General features: G+C 35.8%; 1 protein-coding gene across 3 annotated transcripts in view; it reads left to right on the plus strand.

Moving 5' to 3' along the window:
- Positions 1–27,735, plus strand: part of LOC115218048 (neuronal acetylcholine receptor subunit alpha-2-like) — a 129,595-nt gene that overhangs the window by 48,272 nt on the left and 53,588 nt on the right. For all 3 annotated transcript variants that reach the window (XM_036507880.1, XM_029787807.2, XM_036507879.1), the window contains exon 3: positions 6,663–6,707. In XM_036507880.1, the coding sequence (XP_036363773.1) occupies positions 6,663–6,707 (45 nt within the window). The remainder of the gene's footprint in view (positions 1–6,662; positions 6,708–27,735) is intronic.

A 27,735-nucleotide genomic window follows, 5' to 3' on the forward strand; every position in this document is an offset into this window, starting at 1 on the left:
ACTGTCGAACGTGATGGAGATCCATTTACATATAGGCACAAGCGTGGCTCTGTGGCAAGAAGTTTGCTTCTCAACCACACGGTTCTGGATCCATCCCCACTGCGTGATACCTTGGACAATAGTCTTCTACTATAGCTTCAGACCGACCAAAGTCTTAATAGCTGACGAGATGCCGGGGTAGACTTCCGCCCCGATATCCGAAACTCGGAGCTTTATTATGGCAACCGACTAATTGTCACATATTATACCATAGATAAATTCCTCTATATACATAATATCGAGGTCTCTTTCATTCTTTTGTTGTCATATTAATAATAATAATAATAATACTATATATATATATATATATATATATACATACATACATACATACATACATACATACATACATACATACATAAATACATACATACATACATATATACATACATACATACATATACGACGAGGCTCTTTCAGTTTGCGTCTACCAAATCCTCACATGGCTTCGGTCGACCCGTGGCTATAATAGAAGATATTTGCCGCAGGTGCCACGCAGTAAGACTGAACACGGAACTTGTAGTTGGAAAGCAAGCTTCTTACCACACAGCCACGCCTGCGCCTACATTGACTAAATTTTTAAAATTAATTTATTAATTATTTCATTTTAGTCGTTGGCAGAGCATCCATAATTTAAAAAGTTTCGCTAATCAAATTGATTTCATTAAAGAAGGTGAAAGAGTGCTAATTCTTGCGACCTACACAAGAAATCGATTATATAAACATTACTGGTGTGTGGCGGATCGAAATAGTTTTTTTAAGAGAAAGAAAAACTGATGCGCTGAAATTTTTTTTTTATGGAAAGAACTTTAACTAATATGCTTTCGCCGCAGATGGTTGAATGACGTTTGTCACAAGTGGAGAGGGTCTCGGATCCCGTGTCTGTCTCTCTGTCTCTACATGTAACTATGTAAGCATGTGTGGCTGGCTGGCTGGCTGGCTGGATGGATGGATGGATGGAAGGATGAACGTAAGTGTATGTGTGTCTGTGTGTGTATGAGTTTATCTGTGTTTGTGTGTGTGTGTCCGTGTATGTGTGTGTTTGTCTGTGTGTTCGTATATGTGTGTGTGTATCTGTTGTTGTTTGTGATTCTGTCCCTAATGATATAAAGGTAATTAACTCAGAGAGAGAGAGAGACAGACAGACAGACAGACAGAGATTTATAAATTAAAATATCTGAGTGTGTTTGTGTGAATACGAGTGTGACATCGCATGCACGCATGTTTCAGTGTGTTTGAGTGTCTGTAATGAGACACAGACATTAACAGACAGAGGGAGGAAGGAAGAAAGGAAGTGGGGAAGAAAGAAAGACAGGAAAAAGAGAGAAAGAGAGAAAGAAAAGTATGTCTTTAAAATATCGGTTTTTGAATGTTGGAGTAGGTATGTGTGTGTGTTCGTGTGTGACTGTATATCGGTGCGTGTGTGCGTGTGCATGTGTGTATGTTTGTGTGTTTGTGTGTGTGTGTTGTTGTTGTGGAACGATGTGTAAAATGTGTAACGATGTAAATATAGGCGAGAGTTATACAGAGAAGGGAAAAAACCCAATAAATTATGTGTTTGCGTGTGTGTGGGGGGGGGAGAGTGAGAATATATTAGAGAGAGTGGGTAGGTGAGTGAAGGAAAAAGACGGAAAAATTGAGTGGTGGGGTGAGAAGGAAGAAAGGATAGAGAAACGGAGAGATGAAAGTGAATAAGTCGAATACAATAAGGGAACTGACCAGACTTTTTTAGGGCAGTAACAGGAGGGAGATGCTACATCCGTCTTTGTTTTTTTTTATGGCGTCATCCTTATTTTCCTCTTCAAGTTTGATGAGGGATTGGCCAAAACGGAAAGGAAAAAGAAGACTCAGCCAAGCGCGAAAGAAACATCTATGTTTATCAACAGCAATTACAGAATTAATATGTTACTCTGTAGTCCGAAGCTAAACTTGTGGTTTCGTAATGTTCCACGGTGTTTCACTCGACTCGTTAAATCACTCGACGCATTCAGACTCGAAGAGCTTGAAAGATCTTCATCTGAGTCAGAAACGGGGTTTGTTATGTTTTTTGTTTTTTGTTTTTTTTTTGCAGGGAAACAAGAGAACGGACTAAGTACCCAATCAGTGTACGTGGGCAGCGAGGGGATGGGGTTGTATCGGGAAGTCAATACATAGGATATACTTGCTTTCAATGTCTGTTGCTCTTTTCACACACGCACGCACACACGCACACACGCACAATTATATATATATGTATATATACACATGTATTTGTGTGTATGTTTGCCCCCCCCCCTCAGTTGACAACCGATGTTGGTGTGTTTATGCCCCCATAACCTGGCGGTGCTCCAGCTTGGCCGTAATCATATGACTGAAACAAGTAAACGACTATAATAGCAATTCATTGCATAATGTTCATTTGAAGAAGTTATTGTACATTGTTAATATTTCATGTGACTTCCCTTAGTTTGAATAATTGCTTCAATGTTCCTGGGAAGAGATGCAGACAAATCTTTCTCTATCTTCACAGGTATGAGATGCCATTCTCTGTGGCTGAGCTCCCACAACACTTCAAGATTGCGTGGAATTTTGACGAATTCTTCTCATTAGTTCTGTCCACATATGCTCGAGGATAATCAAGGCTCTCAGCTGGCCAATCTTTCCACACGGTAACTTTCATCAGTCAGAATTTGTCGTATCACACGCGATCTATGGCATGGAGGTCCGTCATGCTGAAAAATCTCTCCTTCATCCAATTGTACTTCGGTAACAAGATGCATTTGGTACTATCCAAGTTACCGTCAATCTTAACCAACTTTCTTGAACCATCATACTTTCTATATCTCCCCAACACATCAGAATCTTATCCCCAAACTTCACTGATTTCGTGGTCGAACGTGGGTCGTTTCGCTTTTCTGGAGACCTTCTGACAAATTCTCGCTTATTAGGCATATAATGATTTGGTATTGAAATGGCTCCAACAGGGCTAATATTTCATCTGTAAAAAATATAATGCGAAACATACGCTTACAAGTTGTCAATTAGTAGAAATGTACAATAGTTTAAAGAGGCCGAATACTTTTGCGCGGTACTGTATATACATATCCATAAGCACACACACGCACACATGAAAGTACTACTTTCATATAAATATATATAACATCTATTTGTTTTTTCTGTGTCCCTCTCTGTAGAAGAGCGTAAGCTCGAAACATTAAAGAGTATTTCAATTCCTGAGCGTTATACTAATACATCTGTTTGTTTTGTACGCCACCTGTCTTCGTCTTTTGTTGTTTTTTTTCGTGAACTCTCCTCCTATATATATATATTATATATATATATATATATATATATATATATATATATGTTTGTAATTCATTGCTGTAAGTGTATTTATGAACTTCTATGGCTGTGTTGCATTTTCATATTTGTTTTACAACATGGATATCTCTATTTTAATATTTTTCGGAGTATTATAACTTGTAACAACATTCATATCTTCATCAGTTCCTACGTTCAATCGTTAAATAGCCAACCGCATCAAGTTAAGTTTCAGTTTTAGGTTACAGGTGATAGTTTGTCATTAACAAACTCATGTGATGATTTATTTTATCATTTTATTGCAAAGCAAATATATCAAACACTACGGTGCGATTGATCTGTCATTTGCAATTAAAATCTGCTTCTTTTACGACAGCAAATATATTCAAAATGGCGTCGGACAACGCGTTTCTGTCTCATTTTTGTAAGAACGAATCTTCTTGATTACAAAAGAAATTGTTAAGATTTCGCTGTCAAACATTTCGAGGTATTCGCTCTTAAAGTCAAACACGTCTACCCTATAATATATAATGTACTAGTTGGTGAAGGAACAACCTATTAAGGAGATGAAAAGATTTAAATTGACAAAGTTGTTGTGGAAGGTGGAGATGAGATTGTAGAGGAGAAGCCTGCAAAAGCCAAGTATGAAGTGAATCTTCATCTTTTCGTTGTGTTTCATATTGACACATCAAAGTCAATAGAAACTTCAAACACAACAATATGTCAGAATTGTTTCCAAAATTATGAAGATGCTTTGATAAAGTATGTGAATGTATCTCCATAACTTTAATTTGTCGGCTTCTTTAAGAACAATAAAACTGTCACCCAAGTCTATCATATAAGAGTGGTTTGCTATCACCAAAATTTGCCAATTGAAACAAAAAATAAAGAACGAATAATAATAAAATATAATTTAGTTCAATCGTTTATAAAGTAAGCGAGAAAAGACTGAAGTTACATTTACCTTTCAAACAAATATAATTTGATGAATTTCTATTTATTTAATATAAAAATATAATTATATGATTCTAATTTAGTAATATACAATAAAAAATACTTTGTTTCAGAGTCTGGCTTGAAAGTATTTTTAGAATTTTCGAAAGTCTGTCAAATTAACAATTCGCTGTAGTTTTCTTCAGTTATTGAAAATTATGCTTCACTTCATTAACTGGACTCTTACCTGGCGATGGGACTAAAAGCTCTGAAGACAGACGAGCAATGAGAGGGGCTTAACATGTCTAGGGAAGTGGCAAGAAATATCTAAACGAAATTTAGAATATAATTTGAGTTTTCAAAGAAACCTCAACATCGCCGCAGCCTTCGGGCTGAAACATTTTTAAGGATTTAAGGATTTAATAACTGAGGGTCTAGGAAAGAAGAATTATTTTTAATTACACTTAAACGCAGGTATGATTAATAAAACATGAGGTTTGTGCACTGCTTTTCCAAACCTCTTAAACTATTTTAATACATTTATTTCTAAACTCTCCGTGAGAAACAGAATATGATCCTTTGGCTCGGGAAGGGCTTTTGAAATTTGCAGTGGTGGCCAAGTGGTGTGAAACTTATTTATCAACCGCATGGTTCCACTGCGTGGAATCTTGAGCAAATGCCTTCTACTATAGCCACGAGCCAACCAAGACCTTGTTACAGAATTTTGTTAACGATTGGAAATGAAAGAAGCCTGTCATATATGCGCGCGTGTGTGTGTGCGTGTTGTGTTCTTGAGCAAGACACTTTATTTCGCGTTGCTCCAGTTCACTCAGCTGTAGAATTTAGTTGCGACGTCACTGGTGCCAAGCTGTATCGGCCCTTTTGCCTTTCCCTTGGATAACACTGGTGACGTAGAGAGGGGAGGCCGACATGCATGGGCGACTGTTGGTCTTCCACAAACAACCTTTCCAGGACTTGTGCCTGGGAGTGTAACTTTCTAGATGCAATCCCATGGTCAGTCATGACTGAAGGGGGGGGGTCTCAGCAAAGCACAATTCCATAAACCCCATATGTTTGGGATAGATACGGAACTGATAGATTCTTTTGCCGGCGCTCAGGATGCTATGCCAGCTGAACAGCTGTCGTACTGTAGACAAGAAACACCCAGTAAGGCGTTTCGGCCCTTAACGTCTAACCCTAATAAACAAAACCCCAGTGATATAGTACTGGCAAATTAATGGCGTTGGAAAACAAATCATAACCCTCGGTTTTAAAATCCTCCGAAACAGGCTACTCAGACTGGCCCTATAGACACAGGGTTGCACCCTACAGACACACGGTCGCACCCGGGTCACAGACGCTCATACCCGCGACTCACAACCAAGGAATGTAGGGTTTAGTTTTGCACTGACTACATTATTCAGGTGCAGAGAGAGTCTGGCAACATTCTAGATGACAAATTTCCTATCATCTTCCACGTTTGACCCCGAGCAAGCAACTCGGTCAACGAGACCAGCTGCAGAAAGAGCATACATTACGAACGGTGATCACGCCCATCTACGCCGTCGCCGTCGTTGTCATCATCATCATCGCCGTGAAGTATTCTTGTCGATTTGTCATATTCAGCGCGCGCCTGCACATCCTCAGTAACAACATTATGAAAACATCAACAACAATATCAACAAAGATAAGGAAAAAGAAGCAGAAAATCATTTAAAGAGTGTGGAATCTAACAAGTCTAGGATATGGGTTACGAAAATAAGGCAACGTGTACTATTTCATTTATTCTTTCATATTATGTTGTTGTTGTTCTTGTTATTGATGAGTCTGTTATTTTTTTGTACTTCTCAGTCTTTTACATGTATCAGAAAAAAGAAATATTTAAATTCCATTAATTCTACTTAAGTTAAACCTTCGCTTTTTTTTCATTGATCTTTCGTTCTTACACTTTCTCAGAAAAATTACTCCCGATTCTATCTTTTCCCCTCTCTCCCTCTCCCGCTTCTCCCTCTCTCCCTCTCTCTCTCCCTCTCTCACATACACACAGTGAGCATGTGTGTGTTTATGTGTGCATGTGTGTGTTTGTGTATATCTTTCAGTGTGTTTTAGGCATTTGTGTAAGCTCTATGCAATGCGTTTCTCTTTTTCCCTCTATTCGTATCCGAATTCTTTGTTTCCCACTCTCTTCTCTCTTCTCTCTCTTTCTTCGTTTCCTCCCCTCAACATCTCACTATTCTTCCTCATACTCCTCCTCCGCTTATATCTCCCTTCTTCATAGTTTCGCACCCTGTGGCCTCACCTTCTTCCTTCTTCTCTCTCTCATTTGCCAATGATGTCGTAAATATCAGAATAATGGTTTAACGCGCTGCCTTCCTCTTTTATATTTCCAGGATGAGAAGAATCAAGTCTTAGTGACCAACGTGTGGCTAGACCAGGTAATTATCGATGTTTTGCTCTTAATTGTACACTGTTACATTGCCGTTAATATCATCTTCAGCACCAGTATCATCATCATCACCACCACCACCACCATCACCACCACCACCACCACCACCGTCATCATCATCATCGTCATCATCATCATCATCATCATCATCATCATCATCATCATCATCATTATCATTGTCATCGTCGTCATCATCATCATCATCATCATCATCATCATCATCATAACGATTATCTTCGTTGCTGTCGCCGTAGTCGTCTTAGTCATCACCATCGCCATCATTGGCATAAACATTCCCCTTCTACATTAGCTTTCCTTCATTGTTATAACCGTCTCCGCCAAGATACTATCTAATAATTTTGTTTTGACCTTTGATAGCGGTAACTTTTAGATTACTAGAGAAGCAAATTGCGCATAATTTGCTTACAGCTGTTAGTTCGGTGTCCATATTAATATGGAGTGCAAAAACGAACATTCTCGCCACATTTTGCTTCCTTTATTTCCGTAAAAGCAAATAAGCTACTGAGGCTGACAAAGGGATATGTGAAGTTTATGGTTTTGATTGCTTAACAGAACGCACCTGTCAGAAATGGTTTTAAAAATTTAGTTCTGGAGATTTTTCACTCAAACGTGACCAGCGTTCTGGTTGACCTACTTTTTGGTTGACCTACGTTCTGGTTGACCTACTTGATTCCTCTACCAGTGAACGGGTTGCTTCTATTGATTACAAGATTGACATTGATCTGCGAGAATAAATATTCTTCAATCAGTTACATCGCCCCTCTCATCCTTGAAATGATACACTTAGAGTTTGTTTTTTATTTGTATTGTTTTTATTGTTGTATTGTTGTATATTGACCAAATCAAAACCATAATTCAATTTGTTTGTCATGTAACTGCGAGAGATTGCAGAGAGGCTAAATGTATTACACACAACAAGTGAAAATCATTTAAAATGTCTTGGACTCGTTACGAAACCCAAATTTTAAATCGATCATGGTCCAAGCGGAATGAGCCAGCACAAACCACATCAAAAGCTGAATTGCATTAAAAATGTTCATACTACCAATTCGATGGGATTACAAAGATGCTAAGTATTTCGAGCTGCTTGCTTGGAAGCAAACGATAAATTCTGATGTTTACTGTCAACAACTAATGAAACTGAGGAAGCAATCAAAGGAAAACGGCCAGAATTGACAAAGCGTAAAGGCATCGTATTCCACCATGACAGCGCTGGACCACACATGTCTTTGTTAATTCATGAAAAATTATTGGAGCTTGGTTGAGAAGTGATGTCACATCCAGCCCTTACCTTGCACCATCAGATTACCATTTATTTCGAAATGTTCGAAATTCTTTGAATGGTAAAACTTTTAATAATGATGATGACCTGCTGAAATCACACTTGCTTCAGTTTTCGACTGATAGGGACCAGAAGTTCTATGACCGCGAAATCATGAAGTTTCTAGAAAGATGTGAAAACGTCATCGAACAAAATGGAAAATATATAATTTATTAAAGTTTGTTCTTTGTATTAAAAAGAATTACTTTTATTTCACACTAAAAAAAAACGAAATTACTTTCTCGCCAACCCAATATATTTATATACATTTTTAATGTACTGTTTTTTTTTACTGCTCCAAGATCCCTTGTAGTGAAGCTTTGGGATTTCAGGTACTCCATGTCAATATTTGGATTCACCTTCGTACTTCAGGAGCGTAAATGGTGCATAGGCTTTGCGGCAGCATAGGACGGTTTACACACTTACTTTTATTGCTTTCATTACCCGTGGAGAGGGTTTTCAGGAATTTTTATCTGTCAAGAGAAAGCAACATTAGACAAGAAGCATACTCTAACAGCTACGGGTACTGCTAAACTACTAAATTACTACAATAAGCATTTCACACACGCGCAAACACACACACATTCACACATAGACACATACATATACACACAAACACACACTCACATACATACACACGCACACACACTCACACACACACGCTCTCACACGCATATACACACATACACACACATATACATACACTCACACACACATACACACACAAATACACACAGACCTACACACATGCACACACACACACACCCGTAGTTGATTCCATAAATCTATATTATGTGTATTGATTTCACTGCTGTGAGCAGATTTTGTGATTAATGAAATAAAAAATGTCGATAATAATGTGTATTTTTAGCTCTAAAGTAAGAAGTGTGGAATGTGACAGTATCATTTTAACCTGGCATCAGAGAGTCATGATGTTAAATATAGTGATAGTCTCTATCAATAAATAGTGAGTACAAAATGTTAACAAAATGGAATATATCATTTAACCGCAAAAAAGGACGTTTCGGATAGATTTTCTTCATCAGGGAAATATGACAGGCTGAAGTGAAATGTAAAATGTGTTTACCTTGTTCTACATGTGCGACGTAGAAGACTGAGAAAGAAAGAGAGGGAAAGGAAATGAAAGACATGCCATACTAGATCTCGACTTTATTACCATAGCCTTACATTCTGGAAAGCAGGGTGGAATTTAGTGGCCATTAAAATCTATCCCGATTTCTGACCATTATTTTAGTTTACCAAGGATGGCAGGCAGAGTTGACATCGGTGAGATTTGAACTAATAACGTAAAGTACTGTAGCTAAATACCACAAGACCAAATATCTTCCTTGCTTCAATATTCTAGCTTCACACTACGAATAATTTACCACTGGATGTAGAGACATTCGTGTATAATTAACTTCTCGGACTTCAAACATAATCCAGTGTGTATAAACTTGCCGAGGAACGGGGTCCACTAAAACGTCTCGTGAAAAGTATATGGCACGTGATTTATGCCACGGGGTTTATGTCTTTAATATTTTTCTAAAGATTTAGGGCAGTGAGTTTGTGCTGAGCAAGGACAAGATGCTTAGCGGCATTTAGTCCCTCTTTACGTTCTGAGTTCATATTTAGCCGAGGTCGACTTTGCCTTTTATCTTTTTCAGGGTCAATAAAATTAATACAAATTAAGTACCGGAGGTCGATGCAAAATTGCTGGCGTTGTGCGAAAATTTGAAACCAATATTTCCTTTGTGATTAAAATTCGTCTACGGAGCTTGCCACCATAATTTTCAGAATCATTTTAGTTAAATATTTTCACACTGGTTAACTTCATTGCCAAACAAAAACGTCTGTCTGTGATATCAATAAATATTCCTAAAATAACAACATTTAAAATTATCACAACATTCGTACAAAAACATAGATTCATTTATACTGTTTGTCTAATTCTTCGCTTTTTATGCTGTGTCATATTTAGCGATAATTCCCCTTTGAAGTTTATTTATACGCTTCACAATGGAAGCCCATTGTTGAAAGGGCATAGAATAATCGCATAATTTTGGTTTATATGAAAAGGAAAACAAACAAGGAGAGGAATTAAGTTAACTAATTAATTAGTTCAAATCAGTTGTTTTCGTTTTGCAGATTGTGATTTGATTATTTTTTTCCCTTTCTTCTACCAGTGAACAGGTTGTTTCTATTGATTACAGGATTGACGTTGATCTGCGAGAATTAATATTCTTCAATCAGTTACATCGCCCGTCTCAGCCTTAAAATGATACACTTAGATTTTTTTTTTTGTATTCTTGTTTATTTTAGCTTTATTTTTATATATTTTTTGTACTGTCTTAGAGGTTATTGTTATTTATATTCATTTTATCATGTGATCATATTCTTCTTCTTCTTCTTCTTCTTCTTCTTCTTCTTATTATTATTATTATTATTGTTGTTGTTGTTGTTGTTGTTGTTGTTGTTGATATTATTCCTTCGTCATTAATAAGATGCTGGCAGCTTTGAGCAAACCCATATTCAAAGGCAAGTAGCGGTATATTTACAGAATGCATACATGTGTTTACATGTGTGTGTGTGTGTGTGTATGTATGTGTGTGTGTGTGTGTATGTATGTGTGTGTGTGTATGTGTGTAAGATGAGCTTCTATTTATTCGCGACGAAGAAAGATAAACCTATGCGTCTTTGCTTCGCGTGTGTGACCGTAAATCAGTGGGTGTGTGGGTGTGTGTGTGTGAGAGAGAGAGAGAGAGAGACAGACAGAGTGATATGTTATGTTAAGAAATATGTCTGCGTATCATAAACTTTTTAAAATGCTAAGAACGCAGATATATAATGTATACGGGCATGTAAGTGTATATATATTGTGCTATGCATATATATATATATGTATGTATATGTGTGCGTGTGTGTGTGTATACCCAATGCACATCATATAGCTGTACCATCACATGTAAATACTTTGTTCTCTATCAGCTTCCTTCCATAAAGTACATGATAACACTCCCAAAAAGTTAAGATGAGTTGCCATAAGAGCTAGGCCTGGTACTGCATAAGAGCATTTATCATTATTGTCATCATTATTCTTATTCTTCTTATTATTATTCACGAAAGAGGTAGTATGGTGGACCAGTTTGAAAGGGCTAAAGACAGACACTTTCCACTTTGGCCAAGTCCTCATCAAATTTTTCAAGTTCCACTTGGAATCGAAGTTGAGGATGGAGAGAGAAGTGTCGCCTTGTAGCAAGTTTGTTGAAAGATGGGTGAATGTTGGAAGAATGGCCAGTGTGAAAGGACCAATTCTGAGCGCGCACCTGTAAACGAAAGGAGAACAGCTCTTACTGTGTTGCTCAGGCACTGGTGACTTTTGTGGGGTTTTCCACGAGGTCCTTAAAGCGCCTCCCCTATTAGGAGATTTAAATTGTTTCAATTTTAATCGTTATATATATTGTTTACATGTCGTAAAACCCATTCCATCGTCCTGTTTTTGTCTTTTATGTTGTGTGTGATTTAATGCAATTTTATGTAAGCCCTAACCCTTGTGAAGGCAGATGGCTCAGTGGTTAGAGCGTCGAGCTTACGATCGTGAGGTTGTGAGTTCGATTCCCGGACTGGGGTGTGTGTTGTGTTCTTGAGCAAGACACTTTATTTCACGTTGCTCCAGTTCATTCAAATGTAGAAATGAGTTGTGATGTCACTGGTGCCAAGCTGTATCGGCCTTTGCCTTTTCCTTTGGATAACATTAATGGCGTGGAGAGGGGAGGCTTGTATGCTTGGGTGACTGCTGGTCTTCCATAAAACAACCTTGCCTCGACCTGTGCCTCGGAAGGTAACTTTCTAGGTGCAATCCCATGGTATTGTGGCCAATAATCGAATTTATTATTATTTTTATTATTATTATTATTATTATTATTATTATTATTATTATTATTATTATTACTATTTCATCATCATCATCGTCATCATTATCGATATATTTGTGTGAATGAACAGATGTTTTTCTTTCTAAAGGTAATGTATCATTATCTTTCAGGGATATATACACACATACAGACACGCATACATAAATACATACATACATAGTTATATACTTACATATGTTTGTGTGCGCGTGTATGTATACATATATGTATATATATGTGTGTGTGTGTGTGTGTGTGTGTATCCATGTATGTACACATAATAATACATGTATGTATATATGTGTATATATATATGTATATATATATATATATACATACATACATGCATGCATGTATTGTGTATATATATATGCATACATGTGTGTGTACGTATTCTCTGTATTTTCATTTGTCTGCCTCTTCCTCCAATGTATTACATTACTGAAACGCATAATCCTTTCCAGCTATTTCCCATTTACATGTTTTCTTTTTTTTTTCCCTCTCTCCAGAAACGGCCACATCACTTACTTTAAAAGGGTTGCTGCTTCTATTGTTCCACTTTCATTTATTAAGAAGCTCCATTTATCTGTCTACCTCTATGGCAGACATATATTTAAAAAAATATACGCGTGTATATGTGTCTGTGTATGCTTATGTGTTTTTGTGTGTTTATGTGTGCGGTTGCTTTTGTGTGTGAGAGAGTGAATGCTTGAATGTGCGTGGGTGCGTTACTTAGTACGTTGTATATAGGTGTGTAGCATGTGGGCGTGCGTTTATATATATAAGTTAATGTATATACATAAATTATACAAGTGGATTTATATATGTAAATTATGTGTGTATGTATATATGAATATGGGAAAGTTATATATATATATATATATATATATATATATATATATATATATATACATATATATGGTGTTTGTGTGTGTGTGTGCATGGAAAAATTTATATAATCAAACATTTAAATAATTCCTCTTCAAGTACAATGGTGAAACGTACGTAAGGCCTAATACTTTCCCCCTACATATGTTCCGTATATGACAGGTATTGATACAGTTAAGTACAGATGGAGACTAACCAGTATAATGGAGGCTCGCAGGATTATGATAGTCAATATGAAGTTCTAACCGATAGAGAAGCAGTTGTACAGCTGACTACATACACACACACACACACACATATATGTTTGTATACAGTGTGTCACAAACGATGGCAAATTACAAAAGAAACGGCGAAAGTCAACCGTACTTTCAGAACGATTATGACTATGATGCTTGAAAATGATTTCAGAGAATGTTAAAAGTAATATTGTGACGTTTCGGATAAGGCTTTTTGTCAGGTATGTAGTAAAAAATCCAAAGAAGAGCAAAAGTAAGAAGAAAGAGGAGATAGGATAGCAATGACTGGAGAAAGTACGTGTGAAGATGCATGATGGGAAAATATGTTCTTGAACCTTCCATATGGGTTATTGAACCCATTATAAATACAGGCGATGGTTCTCAGCCAAGTCTTTAATATTATTACTGAACTCGTTATAGATTTAACCAATATTTAATTAATCATTTTACTTAATCAATTTTCAATTAATCATTTGGTCAATCAGGTAGGTTCGTCCATATCCTTTCGTCACTCTTCTTGACCTCATAAACTATATGTTCCCGATTTTAGCATGATGGTGGCTGTTTCATCACGCGATTTCACATCAGGGGACTTGCTAGCCAAATATAAGAGAGGCGTGCGTGCACACACGCAAATAAACACACAAACACACACACACACAGACACACACATACACAACTATATATATATATGCATTCATTGATATAGCTTATAGATTTATGCGATGTATCTCGAGATCCAATGATTGTAATAAAGAATTATTTCATTTTCTCTCCAAAAATTACGAAATCTTATTTTATGACGTCAACAACACACATACAAACGCTTGCACGCACACTCACACGTACCTTTATATACGTATGTGGTATATACACACACGCATAGCTGTATTTTTGATTGAATCAGTCTATTATATTAAAATACATATATGCCTGAAGATATATATATATATATTTGTGTGTGTGTGTGTGTAAAGATATATATATATATATATATATATATATATATATATATATATTATATATATACGTAGGTACATACTTATACGCAATGTATATACTTCTATATACATATATGTGTATGTACATCTAAGTATCTAAGTATATACATACGCAAACATACACGTATATATGCATGTGCCTTCGTGTGCGCTTGTGTGAGAGTATGTGTGTGTGTATAGTCACGAATACTTTTAATTTTTTAGAAATATACATTAATTTTCTTCGCATATATATTTGTGTATGGTGTATAAGCTCATATATTTAAGCTTGAATGAATGCAGGTATTGATACAGGTTAGTGTTTATGTATATATGTATTTACGTATTTATTATGTACATGTGTATATGGGCATGTATTTATGTGTGTGTGTATGTCTATGTGCACGTATGTATGTGTATATATGTATTTGTGTGTATGAGTGCATGTGTGTTTGTATGTACGTGTGTATGTATGCATGCATGTGTGCATGCATGTATGTATGTATGTATGTATGTATGTATGTATGTATGTATGTATGTATGTAATAAACTACAAATTAAAATACTTCGAAGACAAAATCGAAGGCCCGAACAAACAAACAAACATACAAATAAATATGCAAAACTGCAAAAACCGAGAATTATTTTGTAAAAGCCTGCAGTTAATGGGTTGTCGATAAATATTTGATATTATTTACGAGATGGAATTTCTCATTTATCACAGAAGGCGCGTAGCAGATAACAACACACAAAACAACAAACAGCTCGAAATATTTAATGTGAAAACTACTTAAACAGACTTCTGACGGATAAAAAGAAAAGCGAAGAATGCTTGAGAAATGTAATTGAGAATGGATAATGAATGCGAAGCATATTTCTATTCAGACTTTGTCAATGGTATAGATTACGGTATTCATATATTGTTTTTACCTTGTTTGTAGTCGCTACTTATCTGTGAATGATTTTCATTTGTGCATATGCTTAAGAACCACGCAGAAATATATGCATATTCCTAAATTTTATAGTCAGAAATGTATATTATATATACGTATATATATATATATATAATATATATATATATATATATATATATATATATATATATATATATATTAAGATAGATAGATTGATAGATAAATAGATAGATAGATAGATAGATAGATAGATAGATAGATATAGATATAGATATAGATACAGGTGTGTGTGCGTGTGTATGTGTACGTGTGTGTGTATGTATTTGTGAATGTACCGATATCGGTCTTATACATATACGTGCATGGATCTTTCTATAAGTCAATATGTGCATAAAAACGTACATACATACACAAATACATTCATACATACATATATGTAAATGTATGTGGATATATACATATATACATATACAAATAACTTTAAGTGCATATATACATTATACATACATATATATACATATATATATACATATATACATATATTTACATATATATATATATATACATATATACATACATACATACATATATATATATATATATATATATATAAATAGATGAGTGTATTTTGCCTGAGGAGAAGATTGCATTGTTTATACCATTTATTCTTTTGAATAGTATCAGTGGAATTTTCGAAACATGTGTCGAAAGTAAAAATATTTGATTACACCTGCGTTAACTCCATTTTTTTATTCATATATATATATATATATATATATTATATATATATATATATATACATGTATATGCACGTTTCTGTTCGCATGACAGCCTTACAACTTCATAATTTTGGAAATAATGATAACTTTATATAATGCACTCAAGGTGTTTGTGCACATTTGTCAACATACATATGTTGTGATAATTTCGAAAACTATTAAGTTGCATTGGAATCATAGAACAGAAGTGACAATACATAACTGTGTGTGTGTGTATGCATTTACAGTTGTGTTTATAGAAATTTATATTGTGCACACACACACACATTATTTTATTCTCTTATGCGTGCCGGCCCAAAGGTTCTGGCCATTCTGGGGCACGATCTGTATTTTCAATCGTCATTTCTATGGAATTGGCTTTTGGTGAAGAAGGAAGTTCGATATTGTTGTCTTGTCTTGAGTCTTTTGCTGTGATTCCAAATGAGTTTTGCTCATCCGGAATCGTGGACAACCGGTTGTCAAGGTGTTTTTGAAGGTATCTGCCACCACTCTATACAGATCTCTTAGTATTCAATATTTGTGGGCCCTTAAATCTCCCGCTATTGTGGTACCTGTTCCGCACATCAGCTGGGATGGTTGGTACGTTACGAACTGTGCACTGACGCCCATTTCGGGGGCTGGTATAGCTCTTGAGGAACTTATATTGTACACGCACGCACGCACACACACACGCACACACACACACACACACACACACACACCACACACACACACACACATGTAAATATATACATATACATATATATATATATTAATAATAGAAGGGTAAACTTTATTAATTAAATAAATTAATTAATTAATCAATTAATTGATAATTTTACCAAGTAGATCGGTACGTTAAAATAACCTCTATAGGTAAAATTTTCCACGTAATTATAATCATGCAGTTATATATTCTTTTCTAAAACTAAAAAACCGGAAACATAATAAAACACTCTACGCACACAGAGATATCTCGAAGATTTTTCTTTAATACTAATAAATCTATTCATATGTGTATGAGGATTCCTAGCCAATAGAAAAGTTATCATTTTAATCCCTCTAAATATCCATTAGATTGCTAATACACCCCCTGGTTTGCCTAATATTTATCAAGTATCCATTGCGTTGCTGCTATGATAAATACTCTTAGCATTTCACTTAAATTTGGGCTTTTGTTTGACTTAAATAGCAATGGCTATAAATTATTTTCCTCTTCATAAATATAAATACTTGCACTCTGGTTAGTAGACTATATAGAGTGAAATATATCCGTCCAATCCGCCTTGTTGAATGTGTGTAAAGCGAGCAACAAACGTGTATTTATATCTGTACAAATGTTCACAACAAAACACTTACAAACTACAATTTTGCTACAATAAATAGATAGAAAAATAGATAGAGATAGATAGATAGATAGATAGATAGATAGATAGATAGATAGATAGATAGATAGATAGATAGATAGATAGATAGATAGATAGATAGATAGATAGATAGATAGATAGATAGATAGATAGATAGATAGATAGATAGATAGATAGGCAGACAGATAGATAGATAGATATGTTTCTTTATTAGCCACACAGGGCTGCATACAGACGGGGTAAATTACAAGGTAGAGCTTTTCTTTTGGGGGATAAAAAAGGGGGTAGGTTTTCGAAAAAAAGGGATCGTAAATAGAAAAGAAAAAGGAAATGGAAAGAGGATAGATAGATAGATTTATAGGTAAATATACCCATAGATATATGTGCATGTGCGTGTATGTGTAAATAGTAAATAGTAATATTTGTGATAAAATAACTGACTGTGCGACAAAAGAGAGAGAGAGAGAGAGAAACATTTACCGTTCAATAATGAGAGAAGGAAAAATAAGAAGAATACTGAATCAGGATAAGACATCTAGAAAATGTAAGGGAACAACTGAACGTTGCTTAAAATAAAGGCTAATATACGATAAAAATAGAATTTTATAAAATTACAATAAAAATGAAATACAATAAAATTACAATAAAAATGAAATACGATAAAATTATTATAAAAAGACATTATGAATGTAATCAAATAACAATAAAAATAACGAAAATATAAAATAAAGATTAAATGCCATAGAATACAAAACTACAGTAAATATAATAAAATTATAGCGAGAATAAAATATAAATGAAATTCAATAAAACACATTGAAAATACAATAATCGTGCGATAAAAATGTCCACAAACAAAATAACGATGAAGATTTGTACAAAACTTCATCCATTTTCCAGTTATGGGGTGATAAGGGCTATTATGGATGGTTTTTGTATTCCAGCTCAATACACTTGGAAAACACTTAGCTATGAATGGAGAGAAAGGCAAACAAGAGGTTTACAGATTGTAAAAAAATCGAGACCAATTCAGAGAAATAAAGAAAGCGGGGATGAAAGAGGGAAGAGGGGTTAAGCGGGAGGGAAGAAAAACATAAGAGAGAGATGAAGAGATGAAGGTGGTGTTGGTGGTTGTATTGGTGGTGTTGGACGTTCAATATTTGCAGTACAAGAAAATATGGTTGATCTGTGTTTAAATATGTAAGAAACGATGCAATAAAATAAAAGATTTGGAATGTGTACAGTATCCATTTTCTAGGCTTGAGATCTGTTGTCAATATTGAAAAGAAGACAAGAGGAGACGACGCAGTTTTTTTTTTAATAATCTCCAGTCCCCAGCGATAACCCTTTCAAAAACCCTTACCTGCTAGAGAGCTTTTGGTAAAAGAATAATCGATCGGGTTATGAATGAGAAATAAACATAAGATACGAAGACAACCTTAGGAAACGTGTTAAACATTGAAGAATTTCAAAGAGTTTTCAAGAAATTCCACTTCTACTATTTCAGTTTAATTAGCACTGGATTAGAATAGAATTCCATAGAACAAACAAGTTTTCGCGATCTAATGGTGAAGAAGCAGTACGCAGCTCTTGCAAACATATGGTTGGTTTCTTTTATAAATATCTGATTTCTTCGTATCATAATTATATTATGTGTATATTCGCGTGCGCATGTGTGCGTGTGCACAGAACGTGCGAGAGAGGGGGGATGGAGGAAGAGAAAGAAAAGAAAAATAGATAAGTAAATAGATAGATTGGTTGATAGACGTAGAGAGAGGTAAAATGATTATTTATTTACGTAAACAGGTAAAAGCACAGAATACATAAAATAAAGCGTTTATATTTTAACACAATTTGAAGTTGGTGATTATTCTGATTATCTAAAATAGGGGAGCAGTTTCACAATATCCGAGAAAAGACATTCACATGTTCAAATTTTAATCTGTCATCGAGATGTAATTGCTGGCTGAAAAATAAAAAAACCACCTTAGTCAGTGAGTCATACATTCATCTATTCAATTCTATTCAACTCTCTTTGGAATTGTTCATGAAATACGAGGTTTGATAAAACATAAAAGTAGCGGAACTGGTGCTAGAGGAAGAAAACTACAATACATCTCAATTGGGCCTTTAATTTCCTTCGAAGTAATCCCCTTCTGAAGCCAGAAAGACGGACGGACGAACGGTCGAACGGACGGACGGACGGACGGACGGATGGACGGACGGACGGACGGACGGACGGACGGATGGACAGAGGGACGGATGGTTGGATGGATATACAAGTTAGAAGTATGAGAGAGTAGAGGAGAAATTGAGGTGAAAAAGAGACAGAAGGATGTGTGAATTACAGAGGATAGAATATGATCAGAAGACTGCTACAGATGTACAAACTTAACGCCATTTTCAGTTTGAGAACAAAAATATAAAATAAACGATGAAGTTGCATTTAGTGCTAACGTTTTGTTTAGCAGCTTGGAGTAAAGAACAGGTGAACATAGTGTTTTGAGCTGCTCAACAATGCGACTGTCAATTATTTATATAAAGACACAAGAGCTTACTGATCTATGAGTTGGTGAACCTAGATCAAAGGGGGTGAAGTGATGTTCAATAGGATTATTATCCTGTTGAACTGAGAACTGCATCAAAGGGATGCATGCGTCTGCTGTTGATAGAAATATTTATCTTAGAAGAAGTGAGGCCATTGACTATGGAAGTTTAGAGATATATGTATTCATTGCACTCACGTTTACTACGTGAGTGTGTGTGTGTTACAAGAACTGAAGTATCGTTAATACAAACATTTTCTTCTTAGTCACGAGAAATGAAAGTGAAAGTTGCTATGGTGTTGTTGTTGCTGTTAGAATTCGTTGTTGTAGTTGCTGTTGTTGTTCTCGCTGTTGTTCTCCTTGTTTTGTTTTGTTTTTTGCTGAGTAAAACGTATCAGCTTGCTTCATTCAAACTTATAACATCAAAGAAATATGTAATCCATCGCATCATAACAATATTTGAAAAGACACCCAACTCATAGCAACAGCGACAATATGCAGCTGAGCAAATCTGGCTCAGGATTTATGAATGCAATTAAGTCACCTAATATTAAAGATCCTAAAACAACATCTTTTCGTTTATTCTACTTCATTCACCATTATTACCAAAAGCTGTCCATGTATAATGGAACATCATCAAACAACTTCAAATTCACTTAGTGAAGAGCAGAGAGATTTTTGCCATGGATTTGGCGTCAGTTTGTTACCACCATTACTTATAGCAATTTGTATGTATATTACTGCATTGTAACATGTAATCACCAATTACTGATGGATTCTGCTGGTGAATTTTATTACCACAAATGGTATCTACGTTTTACCTGGATTGTGACCATCACAGTGATTTACTTACGTGTGATTCTTTCAGGTTCATTAGTACCTAATGTCACACACCAATACAATAATGGCATTGAATGTATTGATATTGTATCGTAACCATCAGATCAATATTCAAAGAATTCTATAACTGAATACCATCTTTAATTAACCTCTTCGGAGTTTTCTAAGGCCGTATTTAAAAATCTACGAGCGGCAGTGAAACATAATTTGGCCAATTGAAAGTATGTCTAAGGATCAAGTAAAGATGATTGCATCGAATTACCAAAATCTCGCTGACATGTCATATTCCGTGATGCTTTCTTAATTGGCAAGTTTAATATCGCTGTAGCACTTACTTTATTCTTGTCATTGCTTTGGTTGTTGGTACTGGTGTTGCTTGCAGGGATACTGGAATGAGAACGACATCGACTAACGTGAATATGGACCGTTGTCCGGCTCTCAGCAACAGGGGCTGAGATCGTTTTATGGGTGTATAAGCTTCTTTGACAATATGGTGCTACTTTGGCCTGTGATCTAGAACTTCAAGGGCGATTACTTTAGGTTAGTTTTCCTTGCAAAACGCGCGGCTACCAAACTCGTGTCCTTTACACGCTTATTCTAATTACCATATTGTTTATTCTTGGTTTCTTATTATTATTATTTGCTAAGACAAAAGTGGCGAGCTGGCAGAATCGTTAGCATTCCAGCCAAAATGCTTAGCGGTATTTCGCCCTTTGCTACGTTCTGAGTTCAAATTTCGCTGAGGTCCACTTTGCCTTTCATCCTTTCGGGGTGGATAAATTGAGTACCAGTGAAACACTGCTGTCAATATAATCGACTAACCTCTCCCCTAAAATTCCAGGCCTTGTGCTTATAATAAAAATCATTATTTACTAAGACATAGCTGAAACATGACTTTATTATTATTAAAATAGTAAAAAGTTTGAAAAAATACATTTACAGTTCTAAGCATGTACAAAAGAATTTATCGCAAAAATTATTTTGCCAACATAAAATAGCATCGACAATGTTTTCACCGTTATATTATCTGCAGAGTTCTTTTTACCATAATCTTCTCTCGTAAAATATTCTCTACGATTCAAGCAGATTTTATAAATCTGATATCGCACTTCTGTAAGTTGAGATTAAATTTCATTTTTACTTCTACCTTCGATTGCTTTTCTCCTTTTCTAAATTTTCTTTGCATTTTAACTGTCTGCACGTTTTTCTGGTTTCTCTGGTATCTGTCTCTTTATATCAGTCTAGCTTACATGGAAAACCTAATCCGTTGTATTGTATCTATGGTTTCGCGCAATAATGGCGCGGTGGAAGCATATACAGCCATACAGATGCTGTTTTCTGCTGCAAACACGATTTGTCCACATTCACGGGAATAAAACATCCAAGATAGTGATCATGGTCTGTGTAACGAAGATTTTGCTAATTAGATTTCAGTTTGCATTTTATATGTGTATGCGCGCGCGTGCGTGCATGTGTGTGTGTCTGTGTGTTATATAGGTACAGAGTTGTGACCGGAAGATAATAACTACGATGGAACCAAGCTTTAAAGAAATACTGAGTTTTTTCACTTTTTACTATTTTCTATATATTCAACCACGTGCTTTCACACACCAACTTTCTCACCTATACATATATATATATATATATATATATATATATATATATATATATATATATATATATATATAGGCGCAGGAGTGGTTGTGTCTTAAGTAGCTTGCTTACCAGCCACATGGTTCCGGGTTCATTCCCACTGCGAGCCACCTTGGGCAAGTGTCTTCTACTATAGCCTCGAGTCGACCAAAGCGTTGTGTGTGCATTTGGTAGTCGGAAAAGGAAAGAAGCCCGTCGTATATATGTATATATATATGTACGTGTGTGTATATGTTTGTGTCTGTGTTTGTCCCCCGAACATCGCTTGACAACAGATGGTGGTGTGTTTACGCCCCAGTAACTGAGCGGTTCGACAAAATATACCGATAGAATAAGTACTGGGCTGACAAAGAATAAGCGCTGGGGTCGATTTGTTCGATTAAAGGCGGTCAAATGACTGAAACGAGTAAAAGAGTAAACGAATAGAATGTGTGCATATATACATACGTATATGTACATACTTACATATATATATAAATATATATATATACATATATACATACATATATACACACACACATACATACATACGTACATACATACATACATATATACATACATATGTGGGCACAGGACGTCACGAAACGTGTACAAATACGAAGTACGAGTACATGGAATATGAACTATTGTTTTCGAACAACAAACGACAAATGGAAAACATGACAAACAACATAAAGAACGACCCTTCATCATTTGTTGGCTGTATTTTTTTCTAGTCTCGTATTTCGAGCATTTAACAACAATATACGCTTACGATAAAACAGTTGCTCCCTCAAAGCAACTTAAATATAACTAGGGATTCTGCGGAGGGGCGAAATAGGTATCACAAACAGGATAGTGAAAAGAAACAGGAAGGGCTGCTAAACCTAACCGAGGCTGTGATGGCGAACGCGTAAATCAAGGTTGGACAGGAGACAGACAAGAACAAGTCTTTCTTGTTCCAGCTACAACGGAGAGAAAGAAAGAAACACAAGTTAGGAGAAGAAAGATGGCCGATGGTCACATAGGTGCCACGTGAGCAAGGGAGGCAGAGTGAGGGAGAGAGAGTAACAGAGTTACAGGATAGAATTGAGGGAGAAGAGGAGGTTAACGAATAAGAGAGAGAAAGAGAGAAAACGAAAGAGTAAAAAGATCGTATACATATATATATATGTATGTATCTGTGTATATATGTGTCTGTCTGTTTGCTTGTATGTATGTATGTATGTACACTCAGTCCTATAAAATTATTTGGCTGAATCGGTAGAACGTCGGGAAATTGTCTTTCAGTATTTCTTCATCCCTGTATCCTGAGTTCAAATTTCAACGATGGCAGTTATGCCTTTCAACGGAAAGCTGATGTCATCGTCTAAACTCCTCCTATATCATGGTACGTCATACGTCATTATATGTACGTCATTGACATGTACGTCATTAACATACGCCATTGGTAAACACGTCATTGACAAATTCGTCATTATTGTGTCGAAAGTTAAATCCATATTGCGCAAGAATTGGTCGAATCTGCGAAGAAGAGGCTAAAGATGAATTGTGATCGAAATCCATGAGCAGTTGTTGTATTTATTCTTCTTAGTGTTGCTGGTGTTGCTGTTAATATTGGTGATGCAGTTGTTAATTAGCATCGGATCTGCCCTACTGACAAAGGCATTCCAAATCTGATCTTCCCACCGTGTTAACGTATATGGATCTACATTAACCAATTTATCATTCTTTATATAACATGCACAAATGTAAATGGAGGGCGATTTAGTTATTTATTAGCTGCAAGCGTAGCGATTGCCTCTTATGCCCCACTTTTCAACAAGCGTATTGAATAACATTACACATTCCTGACACTCACTCATGCGATCACTGGATAATTCGCCTTCCTGATCTCATCAATAATCAAACGATAATTTATACCAGCACTATATATATATATAGAGAGAGAACACAATAATATACACACATGTCTGTACGCACACATATACACTCAATCACATAAACTCGGACTTTTGCAAGACTGATTGTTAGAGAAGATCCATACCATGAAAAGAAGAATTTCTCTCTGGCAGCGACATACGAAAAGATTTCTATAGAACTACGCAAACTAAATTTGAACCTATACACGTGCTCGCACACACACATGCCTACCTACATACATGCATAAATGCATACATACATATATATGCATACCTACATACATGAATACATGCATACATGCATATATATATATCTACATACATACACATACATACAAACATGCAGACATACATACATACATACATATATTCGTGAATACATACATGCAGACGTGTATACATATATACATACATGCATGCATACATAGATACATACATACATGCATACATACAAATAAATCATACATACATACATGCATACATACATACAAATAAATCATACATACATACATGCATGTATACACACACATGTGTGCGTATGTGTACATATATGTACGCATGCATGTACATGTCCACTCTCTCCCTCTGTCCACTTCTTCCTGTCTCCCTCTCCCCTCTCTATTTCTCTCTCTCACACACACACACAACAACAACAACAATGTACACACTCCACACCCGCACACATATTCACATACACATACCTTCTCTTTCCTCATCAGTACACCTCGCAAGATTCGTCACCTTGCTTAATTAACAAAGGATCTGACCAAATTACTAAAGAACATAACAAGAGCTGCTAATTACTCCATTCATACCATTTTAGGGACAGAAAATGCAATCAAAAGTCTTCTGCTAAAGCACACAGACATCATTGTCTTCACTCTTACCACATCACTCACTCACTCTATCTCTCTCTCCCTCTCTCTCCTTCTCTCTTATCTTTGTCAGTTATTATTTATTGTTTTGTTTTGTTGTTTTTGGTTTTCTCATAATAACAATAATAGGTTGTCATAGCAACACACAGTATTACGAAATTGATCAAAACTAAAAGAAAAAAAGTTATTGTAACATCACGAAATGTCTGTCACATAGTTTTAATCCAATATATCCCCACCACACACCCTTCTCTGTCATCGCTATCGCTATCATCGTCATCACCATCACCATCATCATCATCATCATCATCATCATCGTCGTCGTCATCATCATCATCATCATCATCATCATCATCATCATCATCATCATCATCATCATCATCATCATCACCCACCACAATTATCATCATCATCACTATCACCATCATCATCATCTTCCCGGCCGTCATCATCCTCATCGTCGTCATCATTATGGTCGTCATCGTTTCGACGACGTCGTTATACAAATATACATATGTATATGCATATACATATATTCAAACACCTACATACATACATGTGTTAGTCTGTATAATCTCTTTATAAAAAAAGCGTTAGCACTGCTGTTTATTAATTAAAAACTACAGACATAGAAGTGTGTGGACGAGACTGAGTACAGTACTAACCAACAATATAATCGGGTCTTATTAAACTAACACCAATTAACCTTAATGCTAATTATTATCGTATTTCTGGCAAAGCTTCACTGATTACAAAGCATAATTGCAAATAAATACACAGGTAATAGTTCCACCCCAGCTGCGAACTTAGGATAATACAAATCTCTCGAACTGCCCGCTTAGAGGTCAGAGATCTTAGAGCATGTGTAATTCCTTCGGATTGTAATGTAAGGAATTATGCATTACTAACCAGTGATACGTTTAAGAATCTGTTTTATTAGCATATACATTCATTGAATTTGCGAGACGGAGAAAATACACATATTTGCATTTTAACTCAGAAACTGCGAATCTAAATGTTGATTTGAATATCGGCGATCCAACTCGTATTTCAATGGAAACCGAAATTGTTGGCTATGAGAAGTGTTCTATATCAATAACTAGCGATCTCCTTCAACACCAATTTTGAAATATTGTCTAATTGTCCTCAGCGAATACAATGTCTCCGAGGCAACTATCATTCATGAAAGCTCGTTACAAACTGATGCGACTTGTGCCGCAGTGAAGCTTCCCTTCACGATTAAACGTTTTTCCCTGATGCTTTCTTTTATACTGCAGCAGCCCCTCTCGCTAGAAACTATGATCTCCCATCTCTACAAACACAAGAACGTAATATGCAAAACAAACAGTAATACTCACTGCTTTTGGAAATAACGTATTAACGTTTTGGGAAAAGGGAACCGTTTTTACATCGTAGATCCGGCAGAAAATTTTCGTTTTCCATTTTAGCCAAACCCACCAATATTCCGGTTTATCTATTAATAAATTTATCCAAGCAACAGGGGTAAACCTCTATTTTGTCACGCAACCAAATATTCCTTAGGCACCTAGTCTTAAAGAAGCACAACTGCGTATTGTCGTCCAGGAAAGACTATTCATGAAAGTTAAGTCAGGGTGATTATAGCTTAAATGAGTTTGAGCACTGGGTTACTTGGTTCGATACAAGCAGATATATTGATAAAGGGGTCCCTCCGTTCAAGAATGTAACAATTTTTTACTTTCTACAACACATTCTTCATACAAGAGTAATATAGAAACACTAACGTCCAACTACTTCAGCCAAAATTCTACTGAGAAGATATACATTTTTGACGAGAACAATCTTTCATATGACATTACAGGGGTCACTCCCTCAACCTAACACGTTCCTTGCTTTATGTCAAGCATGTTTCTTAGAAACCGTATTTACTTGCTAAAGATTTTCCTAAGGTAAGCTCTCTTTCAACAGAGTTCAAGTGCAGTCGATAAATCACATAACCTTCTGTTCGACTGGAAATATAAAATCAATATTCCTATAACGTTATTAAGTAATACATAATTTCATATTACATTACAATTACAAGCCGGCTTCAACTCTAAGTGGAAACCGTTTGACTTTACTCCCGTTGTTGCTGTTGTTGTTGATGATGGTGGTTTTTCGTTTTTGTTGTTATTGTTAAAGTGATAGCATGTTGTCAACTTAATGTGACCATCCCATGAAAGGGAAGAATACTACTGTTATTTAGCCTGCGGAAACACCGTTTCCTGTTGGACTTGACACATTTCATGTGTCCTTATGTTTTCAAAGTAGAGACAAGTCCAACAGGAAACGGTGTTTCCTAGGGCTAAATAACAGTAGCATTCTTCCCTTTCATGGAACTGTCAAATTAAGTCGACAACATACTATCACTTTATGGTGCTGCTCCTGCATGAATCTCTGAGAGATTCAGAAATGTATTATTTCTGTTGTTGTTACTTCGTCACTGATTATCTATCATCGTATAGATCTATAATCAAAGATCTCATAGCTCTGATGATTCCATTAACTGGGTACCGTTTTAAGATAGTAGGTTGCGATATGAGATAGAAAGATATGAAGATTTGACTGTTACTTATAGCTTGTCGAGCAGCCATACAGATACACTGCACTAAACTGTAACCCTCCTCACCACCGTCATCCCGTACATAAGTCAATCAAGAGGAACTGAAAGGCAGACGCTTAACGCTTTACTTGCTAAGCTTACGTCTACAGATTTTTCTCTAGAAATTATAATCAGCGATGGTTTTTTTTCTTTTTTTTTTGTTACATCTTTTCGTACTTCAGG

The sequence above is a fragment of the Octopus sinensis genome, linkage group LG12 (assembly GCF_006345805.1).
Source record: "Octopus sinensis linkage group LG12, ASM634580v1, whole genome shotgun sequence".
Classification (NCBI taxonomy): Eukaryota; Metazoa; Mollusca; class Cephalopoda; order Octopoda; family Octopodidae; genus Octopus; species Octopus sinensis.